The following is a 27531-nucleotide window of genomic DNA, read 5'->3' on the forward strand; positions in this document are numbered from 1 at the left end:
GCATGGCTTCTCCCCTGCCTGATGCTCAGAACAGCACTTAAGTGCAGGGACCGCCCTTACATTATCCCTACTGGGGGCTTTTGCAGTTGGGTTTGCAGAATCCTCAGTTGCTATTGGAAACAATGATGTCACTGGCAGGGGGCGGAGCTTGAGCCATCCTTTGCTTTAGGGAGGTGAAGCACTCTGGGGCGGGGGTGGGGGTGGGGGCGGGAATAATTAGGATCATGAGGGCAAGAGGGACAAGGGAGGCTCTAGAAAGGGGCAGGAGGAGTGGGGACCGGGAGTGTATTAGGAAAGGGGCTGGGGAAGAGTGGAAGCAAGGGATCTGGGATGTCTATCTTGGTACACACCTCACCAGAGCAAGTGCTTTCTGATGTCTAACCTTAGTCCCATCTGCTACACATGCAACTCCCTCTGGCCTTGGCTTCTCCATAACTGATTTGGGTCCAGACCCCCAGACTCTCCTGGAAGATCCAGCTCTACATGGGGGCAGCCACCGTCACCCCTTCTATTCTTATCAACTCTCTGGGGGGAACGCAAGTCACATGGCCAGGCAGATGGAGTCTGTCCCCCATTTTTGAGCCTTTCAGAGAGGGGATCCTTACTCTCCCTCCCCCAGAGGCATGGCTTAGGGCATCTCCACACCCCTAGGTCTCCAGCCAGGAGAGTCGAGCAGAAATATCTTTGACTATGGGTGAGAACTCGCGTGCGCGCGCGCGCGCGCGCACACACACACACACACACACACACACTGGCCGGACACGTTCGGTCATGTTAAAAGACACGCAAGGCTGCACGCAGTGACACGAACCCCTCTAACCTCCCCAAACTCTTCCTCCTTGCAGGTCTGAGACAGTCCAGGTCACTGCCCCGGCGACCCCTCCAAGCACACCCGCGCACACACGCATACTCGCGCACAGGCTCCCCCGCTCGCGTGCTCTGATAAATGCTCACACCAACGCAGGCGCACACTCTGGCGCGGGAGGCGCCCCTCCGTGTTGGGAAGCGGGGGCGGCGGGAGGGGTAGGAGACGTTGGCCCCACTCGCGGCTCCGCAGCTGCCGCAGTCGCCGCAGCGTCGGGACCAGCACCAGCGAAGCCCGCAGAGGAGCCGCGGCCGCGGCGTCCTCCCGGCGCGGGGCGCCTGGAGCAGCTCCGGGACGCGCTTCAGCACCGCGGACAGCGCCAGCCGCTCGCGCGGAGCGAGGCGCCCACGCGCGCCCAGCACAGCGCCCGCCGGCCCGGGGCTCGGGTGCCCTCTTCCCTCCCGCAGGCGCCCCAGGACTACGGCCCCGGGGGAAGACCTGGCGCCCCCAGCCCGCGAGATCGGGCGCGCGCAGGACGGCCGGGACACCCCGCTGGGGATGCGCCGAGGGCCCCGTATTCGCGCTGCCCAGAGCTAGGGCTCTGCCCGGAGCCCATGAGCACCATGCGCCTGCTGACACTCGCCCTGCTTTTCTCCTGCTCCTTTGCCCGTGCCGCCTGCGACCCCAAGATTGTCAACATCGGAGCCGTGCTGAGCACGCGAAAGCATGAGCAGATGTTCCGTGAGGCCGTGAACCAGGCCAATAAGCGGCATGGCTCCTGGAAGATTCAGCTCAACGCCACCATCGGTCACCCACAAGCCCAACGCCATCCAGATGGCCCTGTCGGTGTGCGAGGACCTCATCTCCAGCCAGGTGCCCACCCCTCCCCGCCCCCCCACCCCCACCCCCGCCAGGGCCTCCACTGCGTTGCTCTTGCCCCTCCCCCACCGCCTCCCCACCGTCTTCCCTCCTACTGTTCCAGTTTCATCCTAGCCTTCCCTAGCCCTCTTAAGAGACGACTCCTAAGTGAGCTGGCTCATTCTGGAGCAAGCTGGTCTCACTAGCAGCTGAACGCCACCTCCCCATCCTGCTCCCCTAAGCTGGTCACCTGCCACCCTGGTCAGTCCCCGCAAGGGTTTCAGGGCTCCAGATCCCGACCAGTGTGTGCAGACATGTGGCAAGCATTTCGTGGTTTGTTTCCTCACTGTGTCAGTGAGGGGGTGGGCATTCTGGGCTTGTGGGCAGAGATGCTGTCCCAGCCACAAGCACGCGCTATGCGCGGGTCTCTAAACAGGATGGGCCCCGGGGCCATCTTTGTCTCCGCTTTTAGACCTCCTTCCCTTCCTCCTCCCCCTCCCCCCATCCGTGGGTTTGCCTGAGATGGGAAACGGCCCAGGTGTTGAAACAGGGTGTTCTGTGGGGTGGGAGTGGGGGCTGAGCATGTGGGAGGTGTCAGGGCCCAGCATGGCAGCCGCCGACAGCCAGCGCTGCGGGGGAGGACATGGCTCCTGGGATTTCGCCTGTCAGAGCTGTCCGCCCCTGTGCCGTGCTGCCTGCTGAATTCCAATGAAAGCACGGGATCACTGCAATGCAGCCCTTTATGTAAGAGCCAGGACCGACACGGGGCCAAACGAGGCTCGTCCTTGCTCACCTGACAGACACACCACATCTGTGGACATGCACACTCACACGTGCACGCATTTACACCCAGGTTTACGCACAGAGACGCACAGACTTACATCAGCACACACTCACGCACATCAGCATCACACAGCCAATTTCACGTACTCACACACACTTGCCCACACACACGTGCACATCCGTGGACACGCACACTCATGTGCCACATACTGCCTGGCATACCCGGGTGTACATGCAAACACGTGTGCCCACGCACACGGGCTCAATCGTGCACACACACACAGTATACATATGGACATGTTGGGCCATAAATGTATACACAATGCACATCCCGCACACACTCGCGGGCACTGGCACGGCCAGAGACTCATCCAGACACGGACAGGGCACTTCTGGGTGCAGACTGGTGGGACGGCCTGGGACGGATAACCAGTCCTCACAGCTCCAACTGCAGACAGGACAGGGCTGAGCTTTGCTCAGAAATCTGCCCCCCGCCCCGCATACCTCATAAGCCACCCCACGCTCCCAGCCCCGAACACTAGAGACGACTGGGTGAAGCCTTTGTGGCTGGTGGCTTTGGTCACACGTCCCATCCGGGATGAGGGAGAGACATAAAGAGGTAGAGTTAGAGAGTCCAGGTAGGGCCCTTTCCGGGGGCCCCTCCTCCAACTCACAGGACACAGTCTGTTCCCTCAGAGAACAGCCAGCGCCAAGAGCAAAGGTGACAGCAGCTGCCACTCACTGAGCGCGACCTATGGGCAAGCGCCACGCTAGCATGGCAGCCGTCGCCCCCACCAGATGGGTCCAGAGCCTGCCACCCCCCACCCCATTTGCAGGAAAAGGGGCGCCCCGTTGCTCAGAGAGTAGAAGGCAAAGTTGGGACAGAACAGGTCCTCCCCATGAGGGTAGCGTGGAATCACCCAGACATCTGCTCCCCCCACCACCTCTCTGCCTTGGAGAGCTGAGCCACTGGCTTCAGACCTGCCCCCGGGGGCCTCGGTCTGGGCAGGAAAGCCGGGATGCCCCCCCCAGCCCCTCCCTTCCCTTCCGTGAGGATGTGGTCAGCGCTCAAAATCAGCACTGGGTCTCCTTCAAACTAAGCGGGGCTCAGCCGGCCCCCGGAAGACACTGGCGAAAAGACGGAAGGTTCCGGTGGCTCCTTGCCTGGCTTCTCCAGACAAGGCCCAATGTGCAGTTTTAGCTGCAGCCTTCTGGAGCTCCTCCCAGTCTCTGAACTACGGGCTCTCGCACCCAGGAGGAGGGACAGTGGGTGGCACGGGTGTGCCTGTCATCATGATGCGGGACCAGTCACTCTCCCCAGCCCACGCTGGGGGCGGTGTGTACCATCACAAGAACGGTCCTGCACCCTCCCTGCCAGGGTCTCACTATGCACCCAGCACAGCCCCCCCGCCCAGTGTGAGAAGGTGAAGGGAGGCCCCGGCAGGGGAAGTGTGGGGAGGGGTCGGTCGCCTCCCTCTGTGTTCTTGCTGCACCCTGCAGTCCGGCTCCGCCTCCGGCTCACCCCTGCGATTGGTTTCTCCTCTGAGGGTGGTTGTAGGGTCCTGTCCCCTTGGCTGGGAGTGTGTCCCCTGGGGCTGTATGTGTGCACAGTCGGCGCCCCTGCCTGTCCCCACCCCCGGCCTGCTGAGTCAGCCTCTGCTGCTTCCCGGCAGCCAGCTCCAGTGCCGTGCCCACCCCGCCCTCACCCCCGGCGTGAGCTGACCCTGTCCCCTGTGTCCACAGGTCTACGCCATCCTAGTTAGCCACCCACCTACCCCCAACGACCACTTCACTCCCACCCCCGTCTCCTACACAGCCGGCTTCTACCGCATCCCCGTCCTGGGGCTGACCACCCGTATGTCCATCTACTCAGACAAGGTAAGCCTGACCACTCGGTGGGGACCCAGCTGGCTCTGTTCCTGTGTTCAGACCCAGTGGCCGCCGGAGGCAGCTGCCCTGGGGAGGGGGAGGAGGCCGGGCAGGCACCACGCAGGACGGGCGGGGCACAGACGTGCGCGGACCATGGGCTCCGGGCTCAAGGAGCAGCAGGGTGATACGTGAGCTCACGCGTCCAGGCATGTGCACACACTCGTACCCATACCCATGGCCTGAGACGCAAACTCATCCACACGCATGCACGTACACGCCAGCACAGACTCAGACTCGCAGAGTCGCAGGTACAAACACACCCACACACTCGCTCGCGCCCACACGCACCAAGTTCATGTGCACACGAACACATTCACACGGACACTTGTGTGCTCTGACACGCACACGCATATCACGCACGTTGACGTGCACAACCACATCGTCACACACTTGCGTTTGCACTCACGCACACACTCACAGACACTCACGCTCCAGCACACAGACCAACCGTCACAGGCGCCCTCACGCACTCATACTCATGCACACACACGCACACACACACGCTCACCCTGGCAGGTGTCCCACTGGCAGGTGGCAGGCACCAATAGCAAGCCCTGGGGAGCAGCAGAGGTCCCCGTGGGCCGGGAGAAGCCCTCCCCACCGCAGGGCACAGCTGAGAAGGATGTGGGCACGCGCGCAGGGTAACAGAGGAGGCGGCTTGCGGCAGGAGAGCCTGGCCCGGGGTCTGCAGGCCCAGGGCCGGGAGCAGCACCAGTCAGCAGCGCGTAGAGCCCTTGTGGTCCCCAGGAGGGGTGTGGGGGAGCCATCCGGTCCTGGAGTAGCAGCTGGAAAGGCCAGGAGGCCACTGGGGTGGTTTCCCATAGAGGTGGGGAACTTGTTCGAGGTCACACTGCTCTCTCACGGCGTCTGCTCGTGATTCCGGGAGGACTCATCAGCTGGGGGTGTCACTAGCCACCAAGAGGCTGGGAGGGCCCCACAGCCTGGCCCACATCCTCCTTCAGACCTTGGGCTTACCTGCAGACAGATCGGGAGGGGCCGGAGGAGGGGCCGTGTGGTGGGGGCTGCCCGGTCTCCCCATCCCCTCCAAGTTCGTCTTGCTGGGAGCCCACAATTCTAGATAAAGCCGCCTAAGGCACGAGGTCATCCCAGCCAGGGCCAGGGGTGTCTGGGGAGGTCAGGGATGTGTGTGTCCCGAGGCTCTGGGAACCCTGGCACGCAGCCGAGGCACCCAAACTGTTCAGATGCACTTGCCCTCAGCTGCAGAGAAGTGGGGGGTCCTTTCCTGGGCCCCCCAACCTTAGCTGTCTGGCGCCAGTCCTCTCATATGTAGAAGGAGGGAGAGCGGCAGACAGGCCACCTCACAGGCAGGGAGGAGACACCCTCTTCCAGGGCAGAACCCTAGCCCAGACCCAGATTGTGGCCCAGCTCCCTGGTCCAGTATGAGGTCAAACCAAATGACCAAACCTCACAAATCCAGCCTGGCCCCACTCACCATCCGGCCCACTGCGAATCTGTGCCCAGCACTTGGACCACGAAGGCCTGGGTCAGAGTCAGCCCAGGACCCCAACCCTAACCCCCTTGTAGCCATGTTGTCTACAAGTGGATGAGGGACAGAGGCACAGGGGCATTCTCACAGCCAGGTTCCAAAACACTGCCCCTCAGGTCACAACGAGGGAGCAGGTAAAAGACTAATCTGGACGTCTCAGAGGACCGCAAGATCACTGTGGGTCTGCGGGGTCACCAAAGGGGCTAACACAGAGGACCTAGGCCGAGGAGGGCTGCGCACATGCTGTGTCCTGCCACGCCCCTGGCTGGCTGCTAATATTTCCACACAGAGGGGCGCCTGGGGGGCTCAGTCCGTGAGCCTCTGACTCTTGATTTCGGCTCAGGTCATGATCCCATGGCTCATGGGTTCGAGCCCCACACTGAGCTCTGCGCTGATGGTACAGAGCCTGCTTAGGATTCCTTCTCTCCGTCTCTCTCTGCCCCCCGCCCCCTGCTCACTCTCGCACGCTCTCTCCCTCTCAAAAATAAATACATAAACTTAAAAAAAAAATCTGCAAAAATACGCACACAGAGAAGTAAGGCAGGGTCAGCAACCAATAACCCCTGGACTTGAAGAGAAGAAATATTTAGCCCCAAATAAAGATTTCCTGACAAATACTACAGTTATGCAAATTTGGGAAGCTCCCCAAGTCAGTGGGAACTTTCTTGAGCCCAGGCTGTCTGGCAGGGGGTGGCTGGTCGCCTCAGGAACAATTCCACGGAGGCTGTTTCTGAGATTAGATGACTCGGGGGTGGGAGGGGGGAGGGAGGCAGCAGTGGGAGTAGGGTCCCCGCGTCCGGCAGGTGTCCCCCAATGGTGTGAGGGTAGGGGTAGGAGGAAGCAGGGTCTCCAGCGGCAGGAGGGCAGGCCGGCGGAGCGCCCCCCGCTGGCCGCGGGCTCAGGTCTCCGTCCCCGAGGCCCCTCAGCCCCCTCCGTGTCCCCGGGAGAGCGCCCCCCGCTGGCCGCGGGCCGAGGTGCCGTCCCCGAGGCCCCTCAGCCCCCTCCGTGTCCCCGCAGAGCATACACCTGAGCTTCCTTCGCACGGTGCCGCCCTACTCCCACCAGTCGAGCGTCTGGTTCGAGATGATGCGCGTCTACAGCTGGAACCACATCATCCTCCTGGTCAGCGACGACCACGAGGGCAGGGCCGCCCAGAAGCGCCTGGAGACGCTGCTGGAGGAGCGCGAGTCCAAGGTGAGGCCCGGGCCGCGGGCGGGAGGAGCAGGAGGAGCCGAGGCGCCGGAGGAGCGGGAGCAGGAGCCGGCGCGCTGCCTGCCGCTGTGTCTGTGGCCCGTGTGTGAACACCCTTTCTTTCCATCGTGCATGGTCAGCACCACTACGTCTGGCGAGCGCCCGCCCCAGCCTGTTCTCGGCTCATTTCACTCGCTTTGCCATTAGTCGAAATCTCCTTCGTGTCAGTCCCTGCGGGGCGAGGGCAGGACCACCTGGAGCTCCGCAAACACCCCACCCCGCCCCCCGCCCGCGACCGGACCCTCGCAGCCCCGCCCCCCGCCCCACCGTCTACCCCCGCCCCCCCCCCCAAGTTCCTCAGCCAGGCCCCGTCTCGGCCCCTCCCACTCCCCAACCCCAGCGGCCTCAGGGCCACAGCGGCCCCGGCGCCAGGCCCCTCCCCAAAGGACCCTGTACCCTCGCTGCTGTGACGCGTTCCGCGTCCGCAGGCCTCGCCTCCCCCCCCCCCACGCCTCCCACGCTGCCCGCCCCCTCTCAGCTGCCCATTGTCCTCACCAAAGCTCATCCACGACACCTGCCACCCGGACCCCTCAGCCTGGGCTCTGCCCCCTTCAGGCCTCCCCCTCCACTCCCCTCCCCAATGAGCGCCTTGCGAGTCCCCTCCTCACCCCTACCCTGGGGCTGGGCTCTGGACCCCAACAAGAGACACTGGCCGACCAGCCCCAGCCTGGCGCCCACTCTGGGGCTGCAGAGAGAGCAGAGTGGCAATTTCTGGGGGTCCAGGTGACCCCCATCCCCACCCCCACTGCCAGCCTGAGGAGGCCCAGGGTCCCGCCTTCACCCAGCACAGAGCCCTGGGTGCTCAACACCCGTGCCACGGCCCCTAAGTCAGGACGAGGCCAAGCCGGGCAGAGAGGGAGGGAGGCCTAGGCTGGGGCGGGCCCTGGAGGCCAGACCAAGGGGGTGGCGGGAAACACGTTCGGCCTGTGGAGTCAGAGCTGGCTTCAGCAAACTTAGCGCCAACCCCAGGCCCCTCGTAGGCCCCTGAAGGGAGTAGAGGGCACCGGCTGGGGTGGGCGGAGCCAGAGGGCAGACTCAGAGGGTCCTGGGGGGGCCCTGCTGTGGGACACTGAGTCTGAGAGGGAGGGCTGACCACCAGCGTCGTGGGCCCCACCCCTCCCAAGACAGCATCCCCCAGCGCCTGGCAGGCCGGTCACCTCCTGGCGTGCCCACCTGTGGCCGCACACACTCACACGCTCACCAGCCACGTCCCTGCACATCCACCCATGTGCACCCGTGGTCACAGGGACATGCTATCATTCCCAAGACAGTCCCTTCACACCTCACATCACCCACCACACGCTGAGACCACAGCTGGGCACACACGTGGGCATGCAGCCCACGGGCACACTCACCCCACTGGCTCACACACGTGCACATGCTTGCACACGCATGCGCGCGTGCACACGCACACACGTGCCAGAGCTCAGATGGCTCTGGCCCTCATTTCCCCACCGAAGAGCGTATGTAGACTGACACTTTCACACAGATGCCCACAGGTGCTCGCCACCCCTGCGTGCATGTGCGCGTGCACACACACACACACACACACACAATCCTATCGTACTCGCTCTCCAGTGCACACGTGGGCCGACGGGTGTGCACACACCGGTCAGTGAGAACAGGCACCTGGGCCGCTAAGGGAGACAGAAGGGAGGACGCCACGGGCGGAGGGACAGAGCGGACAGGGCATGAGGGAGGGGCTGCTCACCCCCCATTCAGGACCGACCGGGGCGGGGTGGGTACTGCTGGGGCCACACGGCAGGTGCATGGCAGGGGTCGGGAGGGCAGGCGGGACCCCAAAGGGACACGTTTGGTGTGGACACAGACAGGGCCTCCCTTTCTCCCAAGTATGACCGTGTCCGAGAGCACAGCTCCGTGGCCGGGAGCCCCGGTGGCCCCCGTGCCCCCTCGTCCCCAGCACCGCCCTGGCCCCCAGCCCCGCTCGGGCCTAGGTGTTTGCGAGCTCCAGGTACGTGCCCGTCTGCAGACGTGCCGAGGAGGTGGTGTGATTGCTTTAGCGCCGTCATTTTCAACCGTTTATAATCTTCTTCTGTGTCTGCATATTTTCTCTGTGCACATTATTCATCAGAGTAAAAAAAGGAACTATGAAAACCTCGACCAACTGTCCTATGACAACAAGCGTGGACCCAAGGTATATATGCATGGACGTGCACGCCGCCCACCGGCTAGGGGGCCCTGCTCCGGCGCCTCGGCCGCTAGGGCCGCCGTCGGCCCGGCCCTGCCGCGCCGCAGGCCCGAGCGGTGAGGAGAGTGAGCTCGTGAGGCAGGCAGCCGCAGGCAGGAGAGGGCAGGAGCGGGCCGCGAGGGTGTCCGCGGCCCGCCCACCGCGGCCCCGGCCTTGGCCTGCGCCGAGAAGCAGGCGCGGCCGCAGGAGGAGCCGCTCTCCGGGAAGTGCATGCGAATCTCTGGGACCCCCCGGGTTTCCTCGTGGAGCCCAGGAGGGAGCCCGCCCGCCCAGCCGCCCGCCTGCCCCGGTCCAGCCGCTCTCGCAGGGGGCCTGCGGGGTCAGGCCTGAGAGGATCTCCCGTGGTTTTGGAAAAGTCGGCCCCATCTCTGCTCCCGGTTGCCTTCCAAAACTCTTTTCTGTTTCCTGTCCGCTGCACGCGTCCTTCTGAGTCTCAGCCCACTTCAGCTTGCATGCTCAGTGCAAAAGTGAGGACAGGAGAGCGAGCAGGCTGAAGAAGGGACAGCGAGCGAGGCCGGGCCAGGCCAGCAGGAGCCAGGCAGGCAGGTGCACAGTGCAGGAGGCGGGCGCAGGCCGGGGCAGCCCGAGCCACGCCGCCTCTGGGTTCCTAGCAGCTGCGGCCCGACTCTCGCCCCTGAGGCGCTGTGTCCCCGGCCGCAGCCGGCCGCTGACACTCTCGCTTACACCGCAGGCTGAGAAGGTGCTGCAGTTCGACCCGGGGACCAAGAACGTGACGGCGCTGCTGATGGAGGCACGGGAGCTGGAGGCCCGGGTCATCATCCTCTCTGCCAGGTGAGGCTGGGCCGGGCCCCTCCCTCCACCTCACCCAGGGCTGCACCTGGGCCACGGGCACTGTGGGGCCCAAGTTGAGTTTCAGCTTCCGAAATGCCATCGCCAGGGAGACCCCGGCCCCCCCCCCCGCCCCCCGCTCCCGTGTACACAGCTGGTGCCCTGGCAGATGCCACGCCCTCCATGAGCCCATCCCAACTCCTTCCCGTCACCTGCTGCCGCTCGCTCCGAGCTGGACGACGGATAAGCCCCCGCCTTTGGGAAGGCAAACACGGCCCGAGGTGATAGACGTGTCACGGGGCTCTGGGAACTGGGCGCAGGGAGAAGGCCCAGGGAAGTGGGAAGTGACATGTGTGCAGGTGAGCCCAGGTGAGAAGGCCACAGCGGGGAGAGAGCCAGAGTCCTAGGACGGGAAGACTGCAATGGTCAGAGTGGGCAGCACGGAGAAGGGAACCAGTTAGGGACCTGTGAACACCAGGCCGCCGCCAGACAGGGCCTGACCCACACCTCGACTTTGGAAACGAGCCCCTAGGGAACCTCTCCCTGTCTGTAAATGGCTAGGATCCCCTGGGAAGGGAGAGGGCAGGCCACCCGGAGCAGGAAAAGGAAGAGCCCCGCTCCACGGAACAGCCAGGAGGGCCTGGGTGGGCACGGCCCCCCGGCCACCCCTTCCTAGAAGCACTGCCAGGCTCCAACAGAGCAGGGGACCAAGGGGGGGTCACCTCACCCAGAGAAGCATTCCCCAAATGCTGCTCTCCGGCAGACCACAGACAGACAGACAGACAGCAACACCCCGAGGCTCAGGACAGGTGTCCGTTGTGCATTCAGTCAACAAATCTCTGACACAGAGCCGGGCGCCCCACCTCGAGGTGCAGGAGCAAGGTGGGGCCAATCAAGGCTCCTTGGGCTGGAAGGCAGGAAGCCCTCACTCACCACTCACCCACGTCATGGGCCACTTGCCAAGCCAACCATCCGACCCTGGGCACTTGGGGAGGAGAAGGGTTTGAGGGCTTGTCCAGACAAGGTCAGGGGGCTGCACGGTCCCTCCCAGAACAAGCCCCTCCAGGAAGGTGCCACCAGATCCTCTGATTGGTTCTCTTCCCCCTCACCCATCATAGGGCTTGAGGCAGACTCCGCGGGTGCGGTGGGGTGAAGGGTGGGTGGGTGGGCCAGTGGACGGGCAGGTGGGCAAGCGGACGGTCAGCTGGCAGCCAGAAGGCCCCTTCCCCCGGGACAGAGCAACTCGAGGAACTCATTATGCCAAAACATAGATGTTCAACCGTTGGGCGCTTTTACAAAGGATGAGGTCACGTCAGACTAGACCCGTCCAGCCCACACACTGCGATCAGAGTGGCCACCGGGACGCAGGCCAGAAAGCCACAGGTAAAACCGACCCACGCAATCCCACCACACCCGGGTCCCAGCGGAGGGGTGGGTGCTTTCTGATTGGTTTTCGCCTGGTCAGCGAGATCCCACACCACACCCTGAAGCCCCCTGAGCTCGAGCTGGGAGGGGCTCACCCTGTGTCGCCAGCCCCCAGGGTCAAGGAGGGGTTTGGCAGATGTGAGTCCAACAAAAAGGCCAGCCCGGGGAAGGGTACGTGGTCACATCAGACAGATGCACACACACCACACACACAGGGCCACGTGCACGAGTACGCGAGCACACACCGTGTAACGCCACACGTACACACACATCATTTGCACACGCACACCTCAGCAAACGGGTGCACACAGGCACACGGCATATTCACACCAGTCACACACATACACATATACACACACGTTCACACACTCACGTGCACAAATACCACGTACGCAGCACACACAACACGTACCGAGCACACACACGCCACATGCACACACGTTGTGCACGTGCTGTATAGACACGTGGACGCCATATACACACTCACAAGCTTGCACGCTCACACCCACACATCCATACACAGTGCACACACACGTACCTTACACATATGCACACAAGCCATTCACACGCACAGACACCATATGTGCGCATACAGGCTCACCACACTTATGTGCAGACATATGCACACCTGCACACAGGTGCGTGCACCCCACACATGCACGTACTCCACACCCGCATGCACAGCGCACACGTGTTCCTGCGTGCATATGCACACACACCCCACACGCTGCCGACAAAGGCACAGCACTCGTATCGACCACACAGCCACCACACCCCCTCTTGAATTCCTGTAAGGCCCCCGCCTGGACTGTTAAGACTGGAAGAAACCCCTCCGCTCACATACTGGGCTCCCTGGAGCAGAGACGCCCCAGTCCCACGACAGAGGGTAGCCCGGCCCCCAGCACTCCCAGCTCCCCAGGAGCGGCACCTACAGGCCTTCCTGACCCCGGGACCTCCCCCCACACACTGGCTCCTCCTTCTTGAGGGCTGTTGAGAGCACTTTGCAGAGAGACCTCATTAAGCCAGTCTTCATTTCTGAGCCATTTCCTATAGAGGGCGGAGAAGTCGTTCCTCAGACTTTTCATTCCTATCTTCCGGAGATTGTCTCTTCTGGGGCTGATTACTTCCCTCTAACAGTTTTGATGGATCGATCAGGATTTTGCGCACAACTTTTTACTGGCGATACCGATTTACACAGACACGAGCACAGGCGTGTGCTCGTTCCGCTAAGTCAAAAGTCACAGACCTGCACTGTGTCAAGCAGATGAGCTTCTCTGCCAGGTTTTGTGAGCACCACTGGCGGGGGGCACAGGTGCCCCTCCACACACAGTGCTGGTTTTTCCGGGTCATCTTGGCTCGATATTCTCCTTCGGTCTCGGGTACGGGGCTGCCCGGAGTACCTCTGTTTGTGTTGCTTATGTCTGAGTAGCATGTCACGTAGAGCGAACACTGAAGGTCTTGGCTGATTCTTGAGAAAATCGAGGGCAGACCCCTTAGGGAGCCTAGGGCCACCTGGGTTTCCAGAGTCAGCCATTGTGAAAATAACCCAACAGTCTGTCCAGCCTCTCTGTGCCCCAGTGCCCACGTGTTAGAGAGGCAAAGCGCCGGTTGTGGTCTAGGCCTGTGTGGGGCCAAGTCCAGTCCGGCAGAGAAGCAAGGGGTGGTTCCGCACTCCCCCGCCCCGTGGCCCCCATGGCCCTACCGGGCCTGGGATCCTTGTCCTGACCAGGAGACCCTTAGGGGATCAGGTGCACAGGGACTCGCCTGTAAGGACATCCCGAGAGCTCAGGACCACCTGCACTGTCCCCCGTGATGGCCGGGTTCTAGGCGGCAGGACACAAAGCATAACGGGTGCAGCAGCTGCCGGCCCCCTCCAGCAGCTTCCGCTGCAGCGCTAGGGGCAGTTCCCAGACGCTGGGTCCCACCAACATCTGACCCACCTGGAGAGTCCCCAGCCCCTCGTCTCGCATGGGTGGACTTGGAGAACCAGAGTGTGCGCAGCCTATCCAGGAGGTCACAGGAGCATGGGCCCTGGGGTGACTGTCCAGACACAGACCCGGGTCTGCCATTACCGTCACTCGTGTGTTTGGGTGCCTTGGTTTCCCCTCCTGACACAGGGATAGTACTGATGTCCGCCTCGTAGGGATACCGTGAGAATTAAGTAAGAGAGTCCGTGTAACGCGCTCAGAGCAGTGCCTGGTACCGTGAGCAAGTAAGCAATCAACAATGATCCGTCACCATCTGGGGCGCCGTGACCCTGCTCACCAAGGGGGGAGGGCCAGCAAGAGAGGCCTGGGAAGCTCTGGGGGTCTGGGCCCCATCACCCCATCCCCACCCTCCACCCGTCACCTCTGCTGTCGGGGTGTGTGTGGGGGGGTGTTCTCCTGGTCCAGGTGCGGGCTGGCGATGCAGGCTGGGACCGGTCACCTGTGTAGGGTCAGTGGGCCCAGCTAGGGGGGGTACCGGGGACTGTCCACTCTGCAGCATCACTGGACCCAGGAAGGGCTGGAGGTGGGGGGGGCGGTGCTGGGCCTGTCACCTCTGCAGTGTCTCCAGGCCTCTTTCCAGGGGAGGGAGGGGCTGGGGGGCGGGGCCAGGGCCACACTCCAGAGGAGGACCTGTGAACCCAGAGCATCCACAGGCACAGGTCCGGTGGGGAAGGGCTGGAGGGTTGGCCGGGCCCGTCACCCCCCTCTGCCCCACAGCGAGGACGACGCCGCCACCGTGTACCGCGCAGCCGCGATGCTGAACATGACAGGCTCCGGGTATGTGTGGCTGGTGGGGGAGCGAGAGATCTCGGGGAACGCCCTGCGCTACGCCCCTGACGGTGAGTGCTGGACCTCTCTGGGTCCCGGTGGGCAGGGGTCCCCCACGGACACTAAGCCCACCCCACTCGCCCCAGGCATCATCGGACTGCAGCTCATCAATGGCAAGAACGAGTCGGCCCACATCAGTGACGCCGTCGGTGTGGTGGCCCAGGCAGTGCACGAACTCCTGGAGAAGGAGAACATCACCGACCCACCGCGGGGCTGCGTGGGCAACACCAACATCTGGAAGACAGGGCCGCTCTTCAAGAGGTGGGCGGGGATTGTCTTCAAGAGGTGGGCGGGGACTCTCCTCAAGAGGTGGGCAGGACTCTTCTAGAGGTGGGGGCAGGATTCCCTTCTGGAGGAGGGGCGGGACTCTCTTCTAGAGGAGGGTGGGACTCTCATCAAGAGGGCGGGTTTCTCTTCTACAGGTGGGCGGGACTGTCTTCTAGAGGTGGCTGGGGTCTCTTCAAAAGGAGGGTGGGACTCTTCTGGAGGAGGGGCAGGTCTCTCTTCTAGAGGTGGGGGGGCGGGATTGTCTTCTAGAGGTGGGCGGGACTCTATTCTGGAGGTGGGTGAGGCCTCTCAGAAGATGACAGTGGTCGCTCCTCAGCAGGTGGTCAGACATCCTACGCGTACAGGCATCTCCCGGACTTCCCCCTCGCCCCCCATCTCTCTTCCACCACCACCTCCAGCTCCACTGTGATAATCATCTGTCCCATTTCCAACAGCGACATTAATGTCTCAAATGTCACTGAAATCGTGGCTGCCTCCACTGCTCCTGACCCCGAGACCCACCCCAGCGCCCCAGGGTAGCTGACAGCCCTCGGGAGGAGGCTCCTGCTGCAGATGGGGACAGGGGGCTTCCAAGTACCGAGAACATCAGACGAGGAGCCCCCTAAGGATGGGACCTAAGCCTGTAGAGAGCCAGGGCTGGCCAGATGTCCAAGTGGATGGACACGGTGGGAGTTACTTCACAGCACCCTGGACGCTATGCCACTCAACCTATCACCAGACCCCCTCCGCCCCACTAAGTAGCAGACGCGGAATCACATGTGCAGAACCACAGTTAAGGCGCCCACAACAGGAGCACACACACAACGGCAGGCTTGTGCGGCAGATGTGCACACACTGGGCGAGGCACGTGGCACGCACACGTGCGTAGGGATGCATCCACACAAGTGCCACGTGTGTTCACGTGTATGGCTCGTGGGCACGCTCCGCGCGCACGTACAACAGGACAGCACATCGGCCCTACTTCCCTTGTTGGTGGGCAGGTCACCGCTCCCTTCCGGGGCGAGGATAGCTGCTGGGAGGCTCGAGTGTCCCAAAGCGCAGAAAGCCCTCGAATGGGGCGTGGGCTCGGGAGTTGCTGGGCTACCACGGCGGTGCTCTCCGTCCGGTGCCGGCAGGCAGGCGCACCGTCCGACCCCCAGCACGAGGGTCTGGTTCCTGCTACCCTTTCCTTGTTGGCACTGAGGCAGAGGAAGGGGCTGGGGCTGCTCAGAAGGCCGGGGAGAGGGAACGTGTCCGGTGAGTGTGCTCACACCGCCCTCCCCAGGGTGCTGATGTCCTCCAAGTACGCAGACGGGGTGACAGGCCGTGTGGAGTTCAACGAGGACGGGGACCGGAAGTTCGCCAACTACAGCATCATGAACCTGCAGAACCGCAAGCTGGTGCAAGTGGGCATCTACAACGGCACCCACGTAGGTGGGGGTCATGAGGGGGTGGGGGCTGGGGCCTTAGGGTCCTGGGGCCAAGACCCCTGCGTGGCCACCCTCCATCTCATACTCCCACCCCCAGGTTATCCCCAACGACAGGAAGATCATCTGGCCAGGTGGAGAGACAGAGAAGCCCCGAGGGTACCAGATGTCCACCAGGCTGAAGGTGGGGGCCTACCGCCCCGCGCCAGCATCCACACCCAGACACTCCATCCAGCTCCGCGGGCCCACAGGAGGGGACAGTGAGGCCAGTGCAAAGGACCGAAGCAAGTGGGGAATGGACCGGCGCCCGGCTGCCACAGCCCACACCTGGTGACACAGAGCAAGCAGGGAGAGCAGGTGGAGGGAGGAGAGGCAGCTGCTGGGCCCCGTCCCGTGGGCTCTCTCCAGAGCGTCTCTGGATCCAAAGCACTTCAGTCAGGAAGCCGTGTGGGATAGGACTCTCCTGGGGATGAGCTGCTAGGGGACGGAGGGGCAGACAGAGGTTGTTCTGTGGACTCGAGCTCCTGCACTCATCACCCCTCTGGGGGACCCTAGCCGCCCCACCCCCAGTCTGCACAGCCTCTCACCATGACTGAGTCAAGCCGTCCTTTCACCCCTGCCCCCTCCCCCCCCCCCCCAGCATTCTCCATGGCAGGCTGTTCCCTCCTTGACCCTCCTGCTGGGGCCTCTGGGAGACCCTCCTGGCTGGCCTTTCTCCTCACAACTTCTCTTCCTTGCTCCTTTGGGTTCATCCCTGGGCCCCTATGTCCTCCTCGGCACTCTCGTGAGAGCCCCTCCTGTTACCGGCCCGCAGCAGCACTGGGCCAGAATCTTAGATCACCAAAGGCAAAGATCCCAAGTGCCGTGGGCCCAGTGAACCTTCTCCCGGCACGCCCAGGTCCTCAAATGTCTCTTGACCTAGTCTCCTTTCTGAGGCCACCCCCTAGGGCCTCTCACCCAGACCCATGTCAGCACCTGCCCGCAGGTCACCATCCTTCATGACAGGCAGAGTGGGCTTCTCCAAAGCCAACCGGCTCCTTGCAGTTCGATACCTTGTGTTGGAAAGTGAAAGTAAGAGCCAAAACACTGATGGCCAGATGGTCCAGATGGTCCCATCCAGGCTGCCAGATTCAGATGGCTTTTTCAACTTTTTTTTTTTTTTTTTGGTCTCACCAATTTTTTAAACGTGCAAACATACATTGCTTGTATAATAGAAAAACATGAAAGTTTACACAGCTCCTGCAGGGGCTCCCAATCCCCCACGGGAAAAGTCAAAATGCTGCCCTTACAGCTGAGGCTCTGGCCAGCCCGCCCTGCAGACCCACGTCCCCCATGTGCCAGGAGAGAATCCTTCTCAAACTGATCCCTGCTCACTCCGCAGGCTCAACCTGTTGCGTTTGGCTCAGCCCCCTGTGTCCTGTATCTGTCCCCCTCATCCCTAGGCTATGGGCCCCCAGAAGATAGGAAGAAGAGAGAACCCCAGCATAAGCCTCAAGTATCCCCTTGGGCTGAGAGGCAAGCTACGGGAGAGAGGACAGCATTGGCAAAGGAAAGAGGAAGGCAGGACAGATGATCAGATAGCCATTGCTGAAGAGGCTGAAGGCCAGGAGAGGCCGGGTGGTCAGACAAGGGTGATCCCTGCGGGTCCCAGGTCCTGTGCAGGCTCAGAGTGGATGTCAGACATGCCCCTGTCCTCATGGTGGGTGGTGGCAGGCAGGGTGCATGCTCTGGGCCGGGACAGGGAGTTTCTCATCCCTGAGAGATCAGAGAAGGTGCTGGGCACACTGGCCATTCCAGCAGGCTCCTCTGATGGAAGGAGTGATGTGTAAGCCAAGATCCCCAAGACAAGTGGCCAAGAGGAGGGCACACTGTTTCAGGAGGCCATGTGTCTTCTGAATGCTGAGGAGTCTGGGGACCCTCCTGAGGGCAACGGCCAGATGTTGTTGATGGTGGCCGGGGAAGATGTGCATTGGCCCCCTGAGGCTGAGCAGAAGGGAAGCGGCTGGAGTGGGGGGCACCAGGGGTTTGGAGGTTTGGAGGGAGTGCAGGGGAGTCTGGGCGCTGAGGGTGGATGGTCCAGGCTGGGTCTCTCCCCCCCCCCCCCCCCCCAGATTGTGACGATCCACCAGGAGCCTTTCGTGTACGTCAAGCCCACGCTGAGCGATGGCACATGCAAGGAGGAGTTCACGGTCAATGGGGACCCGGTGAAGAAGGTGATCTGCACAGGACCCAATGACACGTCACCGGGCAGCCGTGAGTGCCAGACGGGCGTGGGGCGCGGGCGCGGAGCGGAGTAGCCAGGAGCTCGGTGGTTACGGCCCCTGTTCACCTCCCTAGCACGCCACACAGTGCCTCAGTGCTGCTATGGCTTCTGCATTGACCTGCTCATCAAGTTGGCGCGGACCATGAACTTCACTTATGAGGTGCACCTGGTGGCCGATGGCAAGTTCGGCACTCAAGAGCGGGTACGCGTGGATTGCTGGGAGCCACGAGGGACGGGACCGGGTGGACCGAGTCTTACTAGGGACAGGGACGGGGGTGGGCGGGGCCTGCCGGCGGGGGCGGGGCCTGAGCGGGTGCGGGCGGGGTCTGCGAACCGGGCGGGGCCTGGTGTGGGCGGGGCCTGCGGGCAAGGCGGGGCCTGCAGACTGGGGCCGGGTCTGGAGTGGGTGACCCGAGAGCTGAGCCAAGGCGGGAGCCGGCGGCCGGAGTGGGACGCACGGTGTCCGCGCACCCACCGGAGCATCGCCCCGCAGGTGAACAACAGCAATAAGAAGGAGTGGAACGGGATGATGGGCGAGTTGCTCAGCGGGCAGGCGGACATGATCGTGGCGCCCCTGACCATCAACAATGAGCGTGCACAGTACATCGAGTTCTCCAAGCCCTTCAAGTACCAGGGCCTGACCATTCTGGTCAAGAAGGTGGGCAGGGCCCGGCGGGGGTGGGGTGGGGTCCGAGGTGAGGTCGGGCGGCACTGACAGCCCATGCGCCTGCAGGAGATCCCCCGAAGCACGCTGGACTCGTTCATGCAGCCCTTCCAGAGCACACTGTGGCTGCTGGTGGGGCTCTCGGTGCACGTGGTGGCGGTGATGTTGTACCTGCTGGACCGCTTCAGGTGAGCGCGGCCCGAGGGCCTGACGCCTCCACCTGCGGGGGGGTGGGGGGGGGCGGGCGGAGCCCGGCGAGGGGCGGGGCAGGGCTGCCCTTCCAGCCCTCTCCCGCCGGCCCTCTGCTCCCCGCAGCCCCTTCGGCCGGTTCAAGGTGAACAGTGAAGAGGAGGAGGAGGACGCGCTGACCCTGTCTTCGGCCATGTGGTTCTCCTGGGGTGTCCTGCTCAACTCGGGTATCGGGGAAGGTGAGGCCACGCCCCGGCCGCCTCCCGCTCCGCCCCTTCCCGCCCGCCGGGAGCTGACCGGCCTCTGCCCGCAGGCGCCCCCCGAAGCTTCTCAGCGCGCATCCTGGGCATGGTGTGGGCCGGCTTCGCCATGATCATCGTGGCCTCCTACACCGCCAACCTGGCGGCCTTCCTGGTGCTGGACCGGCCCGAGGAGCGCATCACCGGCATCAACGACCCGCGGGTGAGGCTTAGCCGCTGCGGGCGGACGGCGTGAGGTCGGCGGGTCTCTGCCTCGGGGGGAGCCCGGGAGCAGCCGCGAGCCCTGCCCTCTGACCCGGCAGCTGAGGAATCCCTCGGACAAGTTCATCTACGCGACTGTGAAGCAGAGCTCGGTGGACATCTACTTCCGGCGGCAGGTGGAGCTGAGCACCATGTACCGACACATGGAGAAGCACAACTATGAGAGCGCGGCCGAGGCCATCCAAGCCGTGCGGGACAAGTGAGGGGGGACGGGGCGTGCGGGACCCGCGAGGGGGCGGACGGGGCGTGCGGGACCCGCGAGGGGGCGGACGGGGGAGGGGCATCCACCCCTCCAGGAAGAGTGTCCGTCCGGGCTGGACGGGAACCACGGGACGGAGCGAGAGGTGAGGATTCGGGTCGGGCAGGACGAAGGCGTACCAGGCGCAGGGGCGAGGGCAGACCGCTCGTGCCGCGCGCCCATGACCCCCGCTCCTGCCCGCAGCAAGCTTCATGCCTTCATCTGGGACTCCGCGGTGCTGGAGTTTGAAGCCTCGCAGAAGTGCGACCTAGTGACCACTGGCGAGCTGTTCTTCCGCTCAGGCTTCGGCATCGGCATGCGCAAGGACAGCCCCTGGAAGCAGAACGTCTCCCTGTCCATCCTCAAGTGAGTCGGCCTCCCCCGCCGCCCGCGGTCCCGCACCTTTCTCCGAGAGCCTCCCACCGGAGGCGGACCCCTCCCCAGAGCCCGACCGGCCGCCGCCGCCGCCGCCGCCGCGGCACACAGACACCGCCCACCGCGGGCCAGGCCCCGCCCGCTCCGGGCCCCGCCCACTCCGGGCCCCGCCCTCCCCCCCCCAGGTCCCACGAGAACGGCTTCATGGAAGACCTGGACAAGACGTGGGTGCGGTACCAGGAGTGTGACTCGCGCAGCAACGCCCCTGCTACCCTTACCTTCGAGAACATGGCAGGTGGGTGTCCCCATCGCCCTCCGTCCCCCTGCGGACACTGGCGGGGTTCTCCAAGGGGCCTGCAGGCCGGCAGCCAACAGCTAAGGCCCTGGGTCCTGGCCCACAGGGGTCTTCATGCTGGTGGCTGGGGGCATTGTGGCCGGCATCTTCCTGATCTTCATTGAGATCGCCTACAAGCGACACAAGGACGCTCGTCGGAAGCAGATGCAGCTAGCCTTTGCCGCGGTGAACGTGTGGAGAAAGAACTTGCAGGTAGGACAGGCACTCTCCGAGGCCTGGTGCCCACGGCCCGGCCTGGCCCCGGCCCTCCTCCACTCCCGCAGGCCGAAGCACTGGCTCTGGCCCCCGGGAGCCCATGTGGGCAGGACCGGAGCTAGGAGCCACAGCCAGGGGCAGCGCTGCTGGGGGCCACCTGCGGGTGGCTGCCCCCTGCAAAGCCCGGCTCCAAGCCTCCGCCTGGCCCCTCTGTCTCCAGAGTCGCCCACCGGCGCCCATTCCATAGGAAGGCAAACTGAGGCAGGGTAAGACAGGGACCCACCCGGGTATAGCACGTGAGTCCAAGACACTCTGCCCTCGCCGCCCCACGCCTCCCCTCGGCACCCTCCAGGGACCCCCTTCCCTGCTGCCCTGCTGTGTCCTGTGCTCCATAACTCCAGCCTGAATCGGGCGAGCTGGCCCTGCCTGGCACTCCAGGCCGTGTCTGTGGGACCTCGCTGCCAGCTGGAAACAGGCTGCACACGGGGCAGCCACGGCCCACCTGGAATAGGGCAGGTAGTGGGGCCTGTGCAGGCCTGAGGGCTCACGCCCCGGGGTCCTTTCTGTCTTGCTTCTTCTCTTCTCTTTCTCTGGGTGATTCCCCAGAGCCTGTGTCCTGGGATGAATTTGATGTTCAGAGAGGGAGGGCCAGGTCCGGGGGGGGGGGGGAGGGGGGGAGGGGGAGGATGGGTTGCTGGAGCCCCCACACCTCTCATCTGCCCACTCTTGCTCTTGGGACCTGGTCACTGCTCTCACTAGCTGGCACAGGGCCATCCTGGCCATCAGACCCCAGGCCAGGGTCTGGAAGCCACCTCCATCTATCTATCTCTCCAGTTCATCTCGCCACCTGCCTTCGGCCCCTCGGCCCCTTCCTGAATCTTGGCGTGCCCCCTCAGGGGACAGAATCGCTGGCAGGGCCCGAGGGGCGACTCCTCCGGTGCTTGGGGGACCCTTCTCCTCGGGACACCTGTAATCCAGGGCCACCCAGGAGCCAGGGAGCCAGGCAGACGTCCCAGGAAGAGAGCCAGACGGGACGGGACCCCCCCCCCCCCTCCCAAGTCCAGCCCCGGCACGAGCAAGGTCAGGCCCAAGACCGGGCAGGAGCAGAGGCCGCCTGCACACGTTCGGCTGTTGGTGCGTCTGTCCAGCACAGGGAGGCAGGCAGGAGCGAGGGCCTGAGCGGCGGCCAGGCTGGGCAGCAGCCCCCGAGAAGCAGGCGAGGGCAGGTGTGGCCGCCACCCTTAGCCGTCTAATCACTTATACATATTCATTTTAGGATAGAAAGAGTGGTAGAGCAGAGCCCGACCCTAAAAAGAAAGCCACATTTAGGGCTATCACCTCCACCCTGGCTTCCAGCTTCAAGAGACGTAGGTCCTCCAAAGACACGGTAAGGGGAAGAACGCCCAGTCCCACGTCTCCGACTCTTCTCTCGCCCCGCCCCCGTGTCTGTGTCCCGTGCATCAGGCGTGCCCTCTCCCTCACCATCCCATCTACCCCACCTCTGACCGCTGTGGCCCTTCTGCCCTCATCTCTGCCCAGCACACGAGGTCTTCACTCTCTGGCTCTCTGGACCTTTCTTGGTCCTTTCTCCCACTGGCCCTCCCTGGGCCCTCTTTCCCCATGTGTCTCTGCGTTGGTCTGCCCCCCATGCCATGACGCCATGCGCCATCTTGAAGCTGTGTCATGTTGTTGGTCAGCCGGTCAGCCTCACCGACTCGGGGCTGCGCCCAGGGCCCCGGGAGCCCGGCGCCAATCTGTGCCGGACTCCTCGCTGTCAGGAGGCCACACCACCTCTCTGTTACGTCCGTTTCTGCAGCCTCTCCCAGAGCGGCCCACTGCCCTCTTTGCCACCCCTTGCGACATCCACGGAGGGGTGGCTGTGATGTCCCATCCGCCCGTCTGTCTGGCCGCCAGCCCCACCACGCAGACACCTGTCTCACGTGTCTCACCAGAGCCATGCCTGTTGCACCCTTTCCATGTGGTCTCTGTGTGGGCCGGGGCTGGGGGCCGGGCCTGGCTCTGTCTGGGTGGACGGCTGGGGCCTGGAGTTGGAACAGGCCCCCAGCCACAGGGGACGGTCAGGCGGGGACCGGGTGGCACCAGAGGGGGTGGAGCCCACCCCAGGCTGAGCTCTGGCCTACAGAGCCGGAGTCACTGAGGCTCCCAGACAGAGGCCCAGGAAGGAGAGGCCTCCTGAGGTGGAGAGGACCAGCGCCTCAGCTCCTGACCCTCCCGCTCCTCTCCCCACAGGGCCACGTCAGAGCAGGCCTCCTAACTTGGGCAGTTTGTCGCTGCACCAGATGCGCACACTTGGAATAAAAGCCCCTAAAATGGACCCAGCCTTGCTAGAGGCACCCCGGTCTGAGGTGGGGAGGGGGCCGCCCAGAGTTAGCACTGCCCTTGGCCTCCCTGCAGTCCAGGGGCAGCTTGGCCTGCATCCCGCAGAAGCTTATGCTTCAAGGTGGATATGGGATCTACACTCCCCCACACACAGGCCACTGGAAGGGGGGCACATCTCCAGGACACAGACAGGGCTTGCACAGAATAACCGGGAGTCCAGGGTAAAGCCATCAGGGTGCCCCAAGAGCGGCCCATGAGACCTGGGCCACTCTGCTTCCCAGGAGGGGCTCAGCACTGGCAGGGGGTGGAGACTGAGGGTCGGGGAGCTGGGAGCCCAAAAGTGTGCAGAGCTTGAGCCAGGGGCCCTTGCCAAGGGGTTCAAGGAGAAACCCAAGACCAGAGAGGAGGGGTGGTGGGGCAGGCCTGGAGACAAGGTATCCTCACAGACAGCACTTTTAGGGAGGAGCACAAAAGCTACACAGGGAACTTTCTGAGGGCCTCCTTGAGCCCGCCCCCCCCCCCCCAACCAATACTCCTGCCCAAAGAAAACACACATGCCCTTAGCTTGTCCAGGTGCAGCTCAGAGACCTTCGAGGTGCCTTTCTGGGGACACACTCCCAACAGACTCTGCCTGAGCCTCTGTGGACACCAGGGACCATCCCCCAGGCCAGCCCTGACGCCATGTGGCATCTGGGGCTGGGGCTCTGCCCTGTAGGGGTGGCTGGGGGTACTGCCACCTGGAGGGGCTGGGCGGGGGAGGGCAGCCCAGTTTCCCCGTTTCGGGCTGGGCGCCTGCTTGGAGGGAGGCCTGGGTGGGGGGCTCTGTTGGGAGGGGTGGGGTCGGTCCGGCTGCTAAGATCCTCTGCCCCTGTCCTGTGGCCGGTCCGGGCCAGGGCAGCACTGGGCGCTCAGGGCTGGGGTCCCTGGCGGCCGGCGGGGCCAGCGGGTATTGATTGTTGGTTCTTATTTATAGAGCACCGGGGGTGGACGCGGCGCTTTGCAAAACCAAAAAGACACAGTGCTGCCGCGACGCGCTATTGAGAGGGAGGAGGGCCAGCTGCAGATGTGTGCCCGTCATAGGGAGAGCTGAGACGCCCTGCCCGCCCTCCTCTGCCCCCCTCCCCCGCAGACAGACAGACAGATGGACGGGACAGCGGCCCGGCCCACGCAGAGTCCCGGAGCACGACGGGGTCAGGGGGAGGAGCGCCCCCCAGCCTCCCCCAGGCCGCGCCCGCCCGCCCGCCGGTCGGCCGGCTGGCCGGTCCACCCGTCCCGGCCCTGCGCGTGCCCCCGAGCATGGGGGCTAACGGGCTGCCTTGTCTGTGTATTTCTATTTTGCAGCAGTATCATCCCACTGATATCACGGGCACGCTCAACCTCTCAGATCCCTCGGTCAGCACCGTGGTGTGAGGCCCCCGGAGGCGCCCACCTGCCCAGTTAGCCCGGCCAAGGACACTGATGGGTCCTGCTGCTCGGGAAGGCCTGAGGGAAGCCCACCCGCCCAAGACTGCCCACCCTGGGCCTCCCGTCTGTCTGTCCGCCCTGCTGCCTGGCGGGCAGCCCCTGCTGGACCGAGGCTCGGACCAGAGCGGCTGAGGACAGGCCAGAGCTGAGCTGGCTGGGCAGGGCCACAGGGCACTCCGGCAGAGGCAGGGCCCTGGGGTCTCTAAGCAGTGGGGAGAGGGGCTAACCTGGCCAGAGGGGCTTGGAGCAGAGACTGAAGCCCCATCCTTCTCCAGCCACTACCAGAGCCACAGTGGGGGTGCGAGGCCCCGACTGGCTGGGTCACCCCCTCCTCCAGCGCCTGCTCCTGGAAGCCTCAGCTCCACCCCTCTTTTCTGACCCATTTCCCTTCTCCGCTTGACCCTATCCATCCAGCTGGCCCTGCCCGTCCCCCAGTGGCAGACTCTGACCCTCAGCTGGCAGCTGCCTCCTAGGAGCGCGCTGGGGTTCCCCCACTGCCTCCGACCTTCTCCAATCCCCACGAGGGCTGGGCCAGCTATTCGCGTCCTCCAGCCCGCAGCCCACGATAGGCTCCCCGCCCCCGCCAACCACCACACTGGCTCGGGACTGTCCTCAGCCCTGCCCGCCAACCTGTACAGGCCCAGCCCTTCCCGTGTCGAGCGCGTGCCTTCCCCATGCGGCCCGTGCGCAGCCGCGCGCTGCCCCTCCGCCCGGGGGCCCGGCGCGCGCCGCCCCCTGACCCGGTGTGTGCAGTGGTGATGTCTAAAGGAATGTCACGGAATTTCTGTCTGTGTCGCTTGTTGACCCCTGCAGGGGGGAGTGAAGAAGGGCAGGGGACAGGGGAAGATTCGAGAACGGCCAAGGCCCGCTCAGTCCTGAGCAGCGGCCGCGGGGCTCCCGGGGCCAGGGTCGAGCGCTCTCCTCAGCGGGCCGAGGGCGGTGGGGCGGCAGCGGCGCGTGCGGCAGGCGGTGAGCACGGAGCCCAGCGCCAGGCAGGCGGCCAGGCTGGCGAGAAAGGAGACGGGCCCGAGCGCGTAGACCACAGCCAGGTCCCGGGGGGCGAGCCGCTGCGCGCAGTGGCTGAAGGCGGCGTCCGTTAAGGCGGTCAAGGGTCTGAGCGTCAGGCGCCCTGGCAACACGCAGAGCAGCGTCTCGGCCTCTGCGGGACACAGGTGCACAGTCAGGTGGAGGCGGCGGGGACCGTGGCCGTGGCCGTGGCTCCCGGCCCGCCTACCCCCACCCGGAGGGCTCACCTGGCGCCGGCCGCGGGTGCCGCCGCAGCCAGGAGCAGAGCGGACGCAGCGCGCAGCCGCAGACCCAAGGGTTGCCGCGCAGGCGCAGTGCGCGGAGAGCGGGCAGGCCGGCCAGCAGTCCCGGCGCGAGCGCAGGCAGCTCGTTGTCCTGCAGGCTGAGCGCGTACAGCAGCGGGAGCGCGCCCAGCGCCGCCGGCTCCAGGCGCGCCAGCCGATTGCCTGCCAGCGAGAGGGAACGCAGCGCGCGCAAGGGCGAAAAGGTGCCGGGCGCCAGCGCCTCCAACTGGTTGGCGCTGAGGTCGAGCTGCTGCAGGGCGCCCAAGCTCCAGAAGGCCCGCGCGTGCACCCGGCGCAGCCCGTTCTCGCGCAGGTCCAGGCGCAGCAGCGTGCCAGCGCCCACGAAAGCGCCGGGCGGCAGCGCGCGCACACGGTTATGGTCCAGCAGCAGCGCGCGCACGCGCCGGCTCAGGCCCGCAGGCACGGCGGGCAGCGCGCGCCTCGAGCAGTTGGCCTGGCCGCCCGGCGCGCACGCGCACGCCTCCGGGCAGTCCGGGGTGCCTGGGGTTCCCGAGGAGGTGGCCGCGGCCGACAACTGGGCCCAGACTGACCACGGCGACAGCAGCAGCAGCAGCAGCAACATCGGGGACGGCCACCGCGAGAGGGAGGAGAGGCTCCGCATGGGGGCAGAGCTCAAGGCCTGCTGCCCGTGCGTTCACGTAGCCAGTGCGTCTTTGCCGCGCCTGCACAAATATTAATTCTCCAGCCCGAGTGCCGGCAGTTCCTGTTCCACGGCTGGTCCCCGCGCCCAGGGCGGGGGCTGGGCGGATAGCCAGCACCCTGCACTGCCAGCCACCTGTCCCGGAGCCGGGATCCTCTTGGCTCTGTGCCAGCTGCGGCTGTGAGAAGCCCCACCTCTCCTCTCCTGGGGCATCCACCACCCTGTGCCCCCCTTGAGGCCTAAGCCGCTGGATGACCCCCCACACACACCCATCAGACTCATGGATGCCACGCATGGAATGGGACCCAGGGGCCTCACTGCCCACTCGTCCCTGCCTGTCTCCTGCCCAGCAAAGTGACCCTAGCACACACACAGTGGGGCCCCCCCTGCACCCCCCATATAGGGATGGTCCCATCTCCACAGTGGATGTTTGGTGGGGTCAGGAGTACATGATGGGAGCCTGAGCCCAGGGGATAGGCTGTAGGGTGGAGCGGGGACTGCATACCTGAGGCAGTGGAGACCGTCATGTCTGCCCTACCTGGCCCTATGAGGATTCTCCTAGAACCTCAAGGAGACAGTGTGGGTAGGGCACAGGCACCAGCCCAAGTTCTCCAGTCAAATGCTGCTCCCTCTGGAGTCACCAGAGTTGCACATCCTGTCCTGGGGTTTTCCGGGGTGGGGGTGGGGTGGGCAGGGGCCCAGGAGCCATGCCAACTTCGTGGGGCAAGGCAGCAGGACGATGCCGGGAGGAGCCAGACAGAGGCCATAGCAGGAGGAGATGGAAACACCAGGGCTGTGGCTCCTGCCCTGAAGGGCAGACAGCGGGCACTTGTGCAGGCAGCGCACACTCGCGCGCACACACACACACACCCGCCATCCAAGATGAAGGA

At 64.4% G+C, this 27531-nt stretch overlaps 2 protein-coding genes across 2 annotated transcripts; one reads left to right on the forward strand and one right to left on the reverse strand.

The window, feature by feature from the left end:
• The first annotated feature begins 1002 nt into the window (after positions 1–1002).
• Positions 1003–25451, forward strand: GRIN1 (glutamate ionotropic receptor NMDA type subunit 1). The gene is given in 22 exon segments (XM_053908590.1): positions 1003–1608; positions 1610–1678; positions 4190–4324; positions 6900–7076; positions 9226–9288; positions 10034–10134; positions 14262–14383; positions 14459–14633; positions 15925–16069; positions 16167–16250; positions 18178–18319; positions 18404–18531; positions 18823–18987; positions 19063–19181; positions 19309–19421; positions 19496–19644; positions 19745–19902; positions 20146–20307; positions 20502–20611; positions 20718–20863; positions 22143–22253; positions 24548–25451. Coding segments are annotated over 22 exon segments (2832 nt in total). The 5' UTR covers positions 1003–1419; the 3' UTR covers positions 24617–25451.
• Positions 25452–27517, reverse strand: LRRC26 (leucine rich repeat containing 26). The gene is made up of 2 exons (XM_019438328.2): positions 25924–27517; positions 25452–25829 (listed from the first exon to the last, which is right to left on the reverse strand). Exons 1-2 carry the CDS (start codon positions 26600–26602, stop codon positions 25540–25542), a joined length of 969 nt encoding a protein of 322 aa, XP_019293873.2. The 5' UTR covers positions 26603–27517; the 3' UTR covers positions 25452–25539.
• Between the last annotated feature and the right edge of the window lie 14 nt (positions 27518–27531).

Source organism: Panthera pardus, unplaced genomic scaffold (genome assembly GCF_024362965.1).
Source record: "Panthera pardus isolate Hobbes unplaced genomic scaffold, ASM2436296v1 HiC_scaffold_20, whole genome shotgun sequence".
Taxonomy (NCBI): domain Eukaryota; kingdom Metazoa; phylum Chordata; class Mammalia; order Carnivora; family Felidae; genus Panthera; species Panthera pardus.

Excerpts from the sequence above, each read along its gene's own strand:
- LRRC26 (XM_019438328.2), bottom strand. The coding sequence starts at position 26,602 with ATGCGGAGCCTCTCCTCCCTCTCGCGGTGGCCGTCCCCGATGTTGCTG. Across the intron at positions 25,830-25,923 it reads GCACCCGCGGCCGGCGCCAG|AGGCCGAGACGCTGCTCTGC; the intron begins GTGAGCCCTCCG and ends TGTGTCCCGCAG.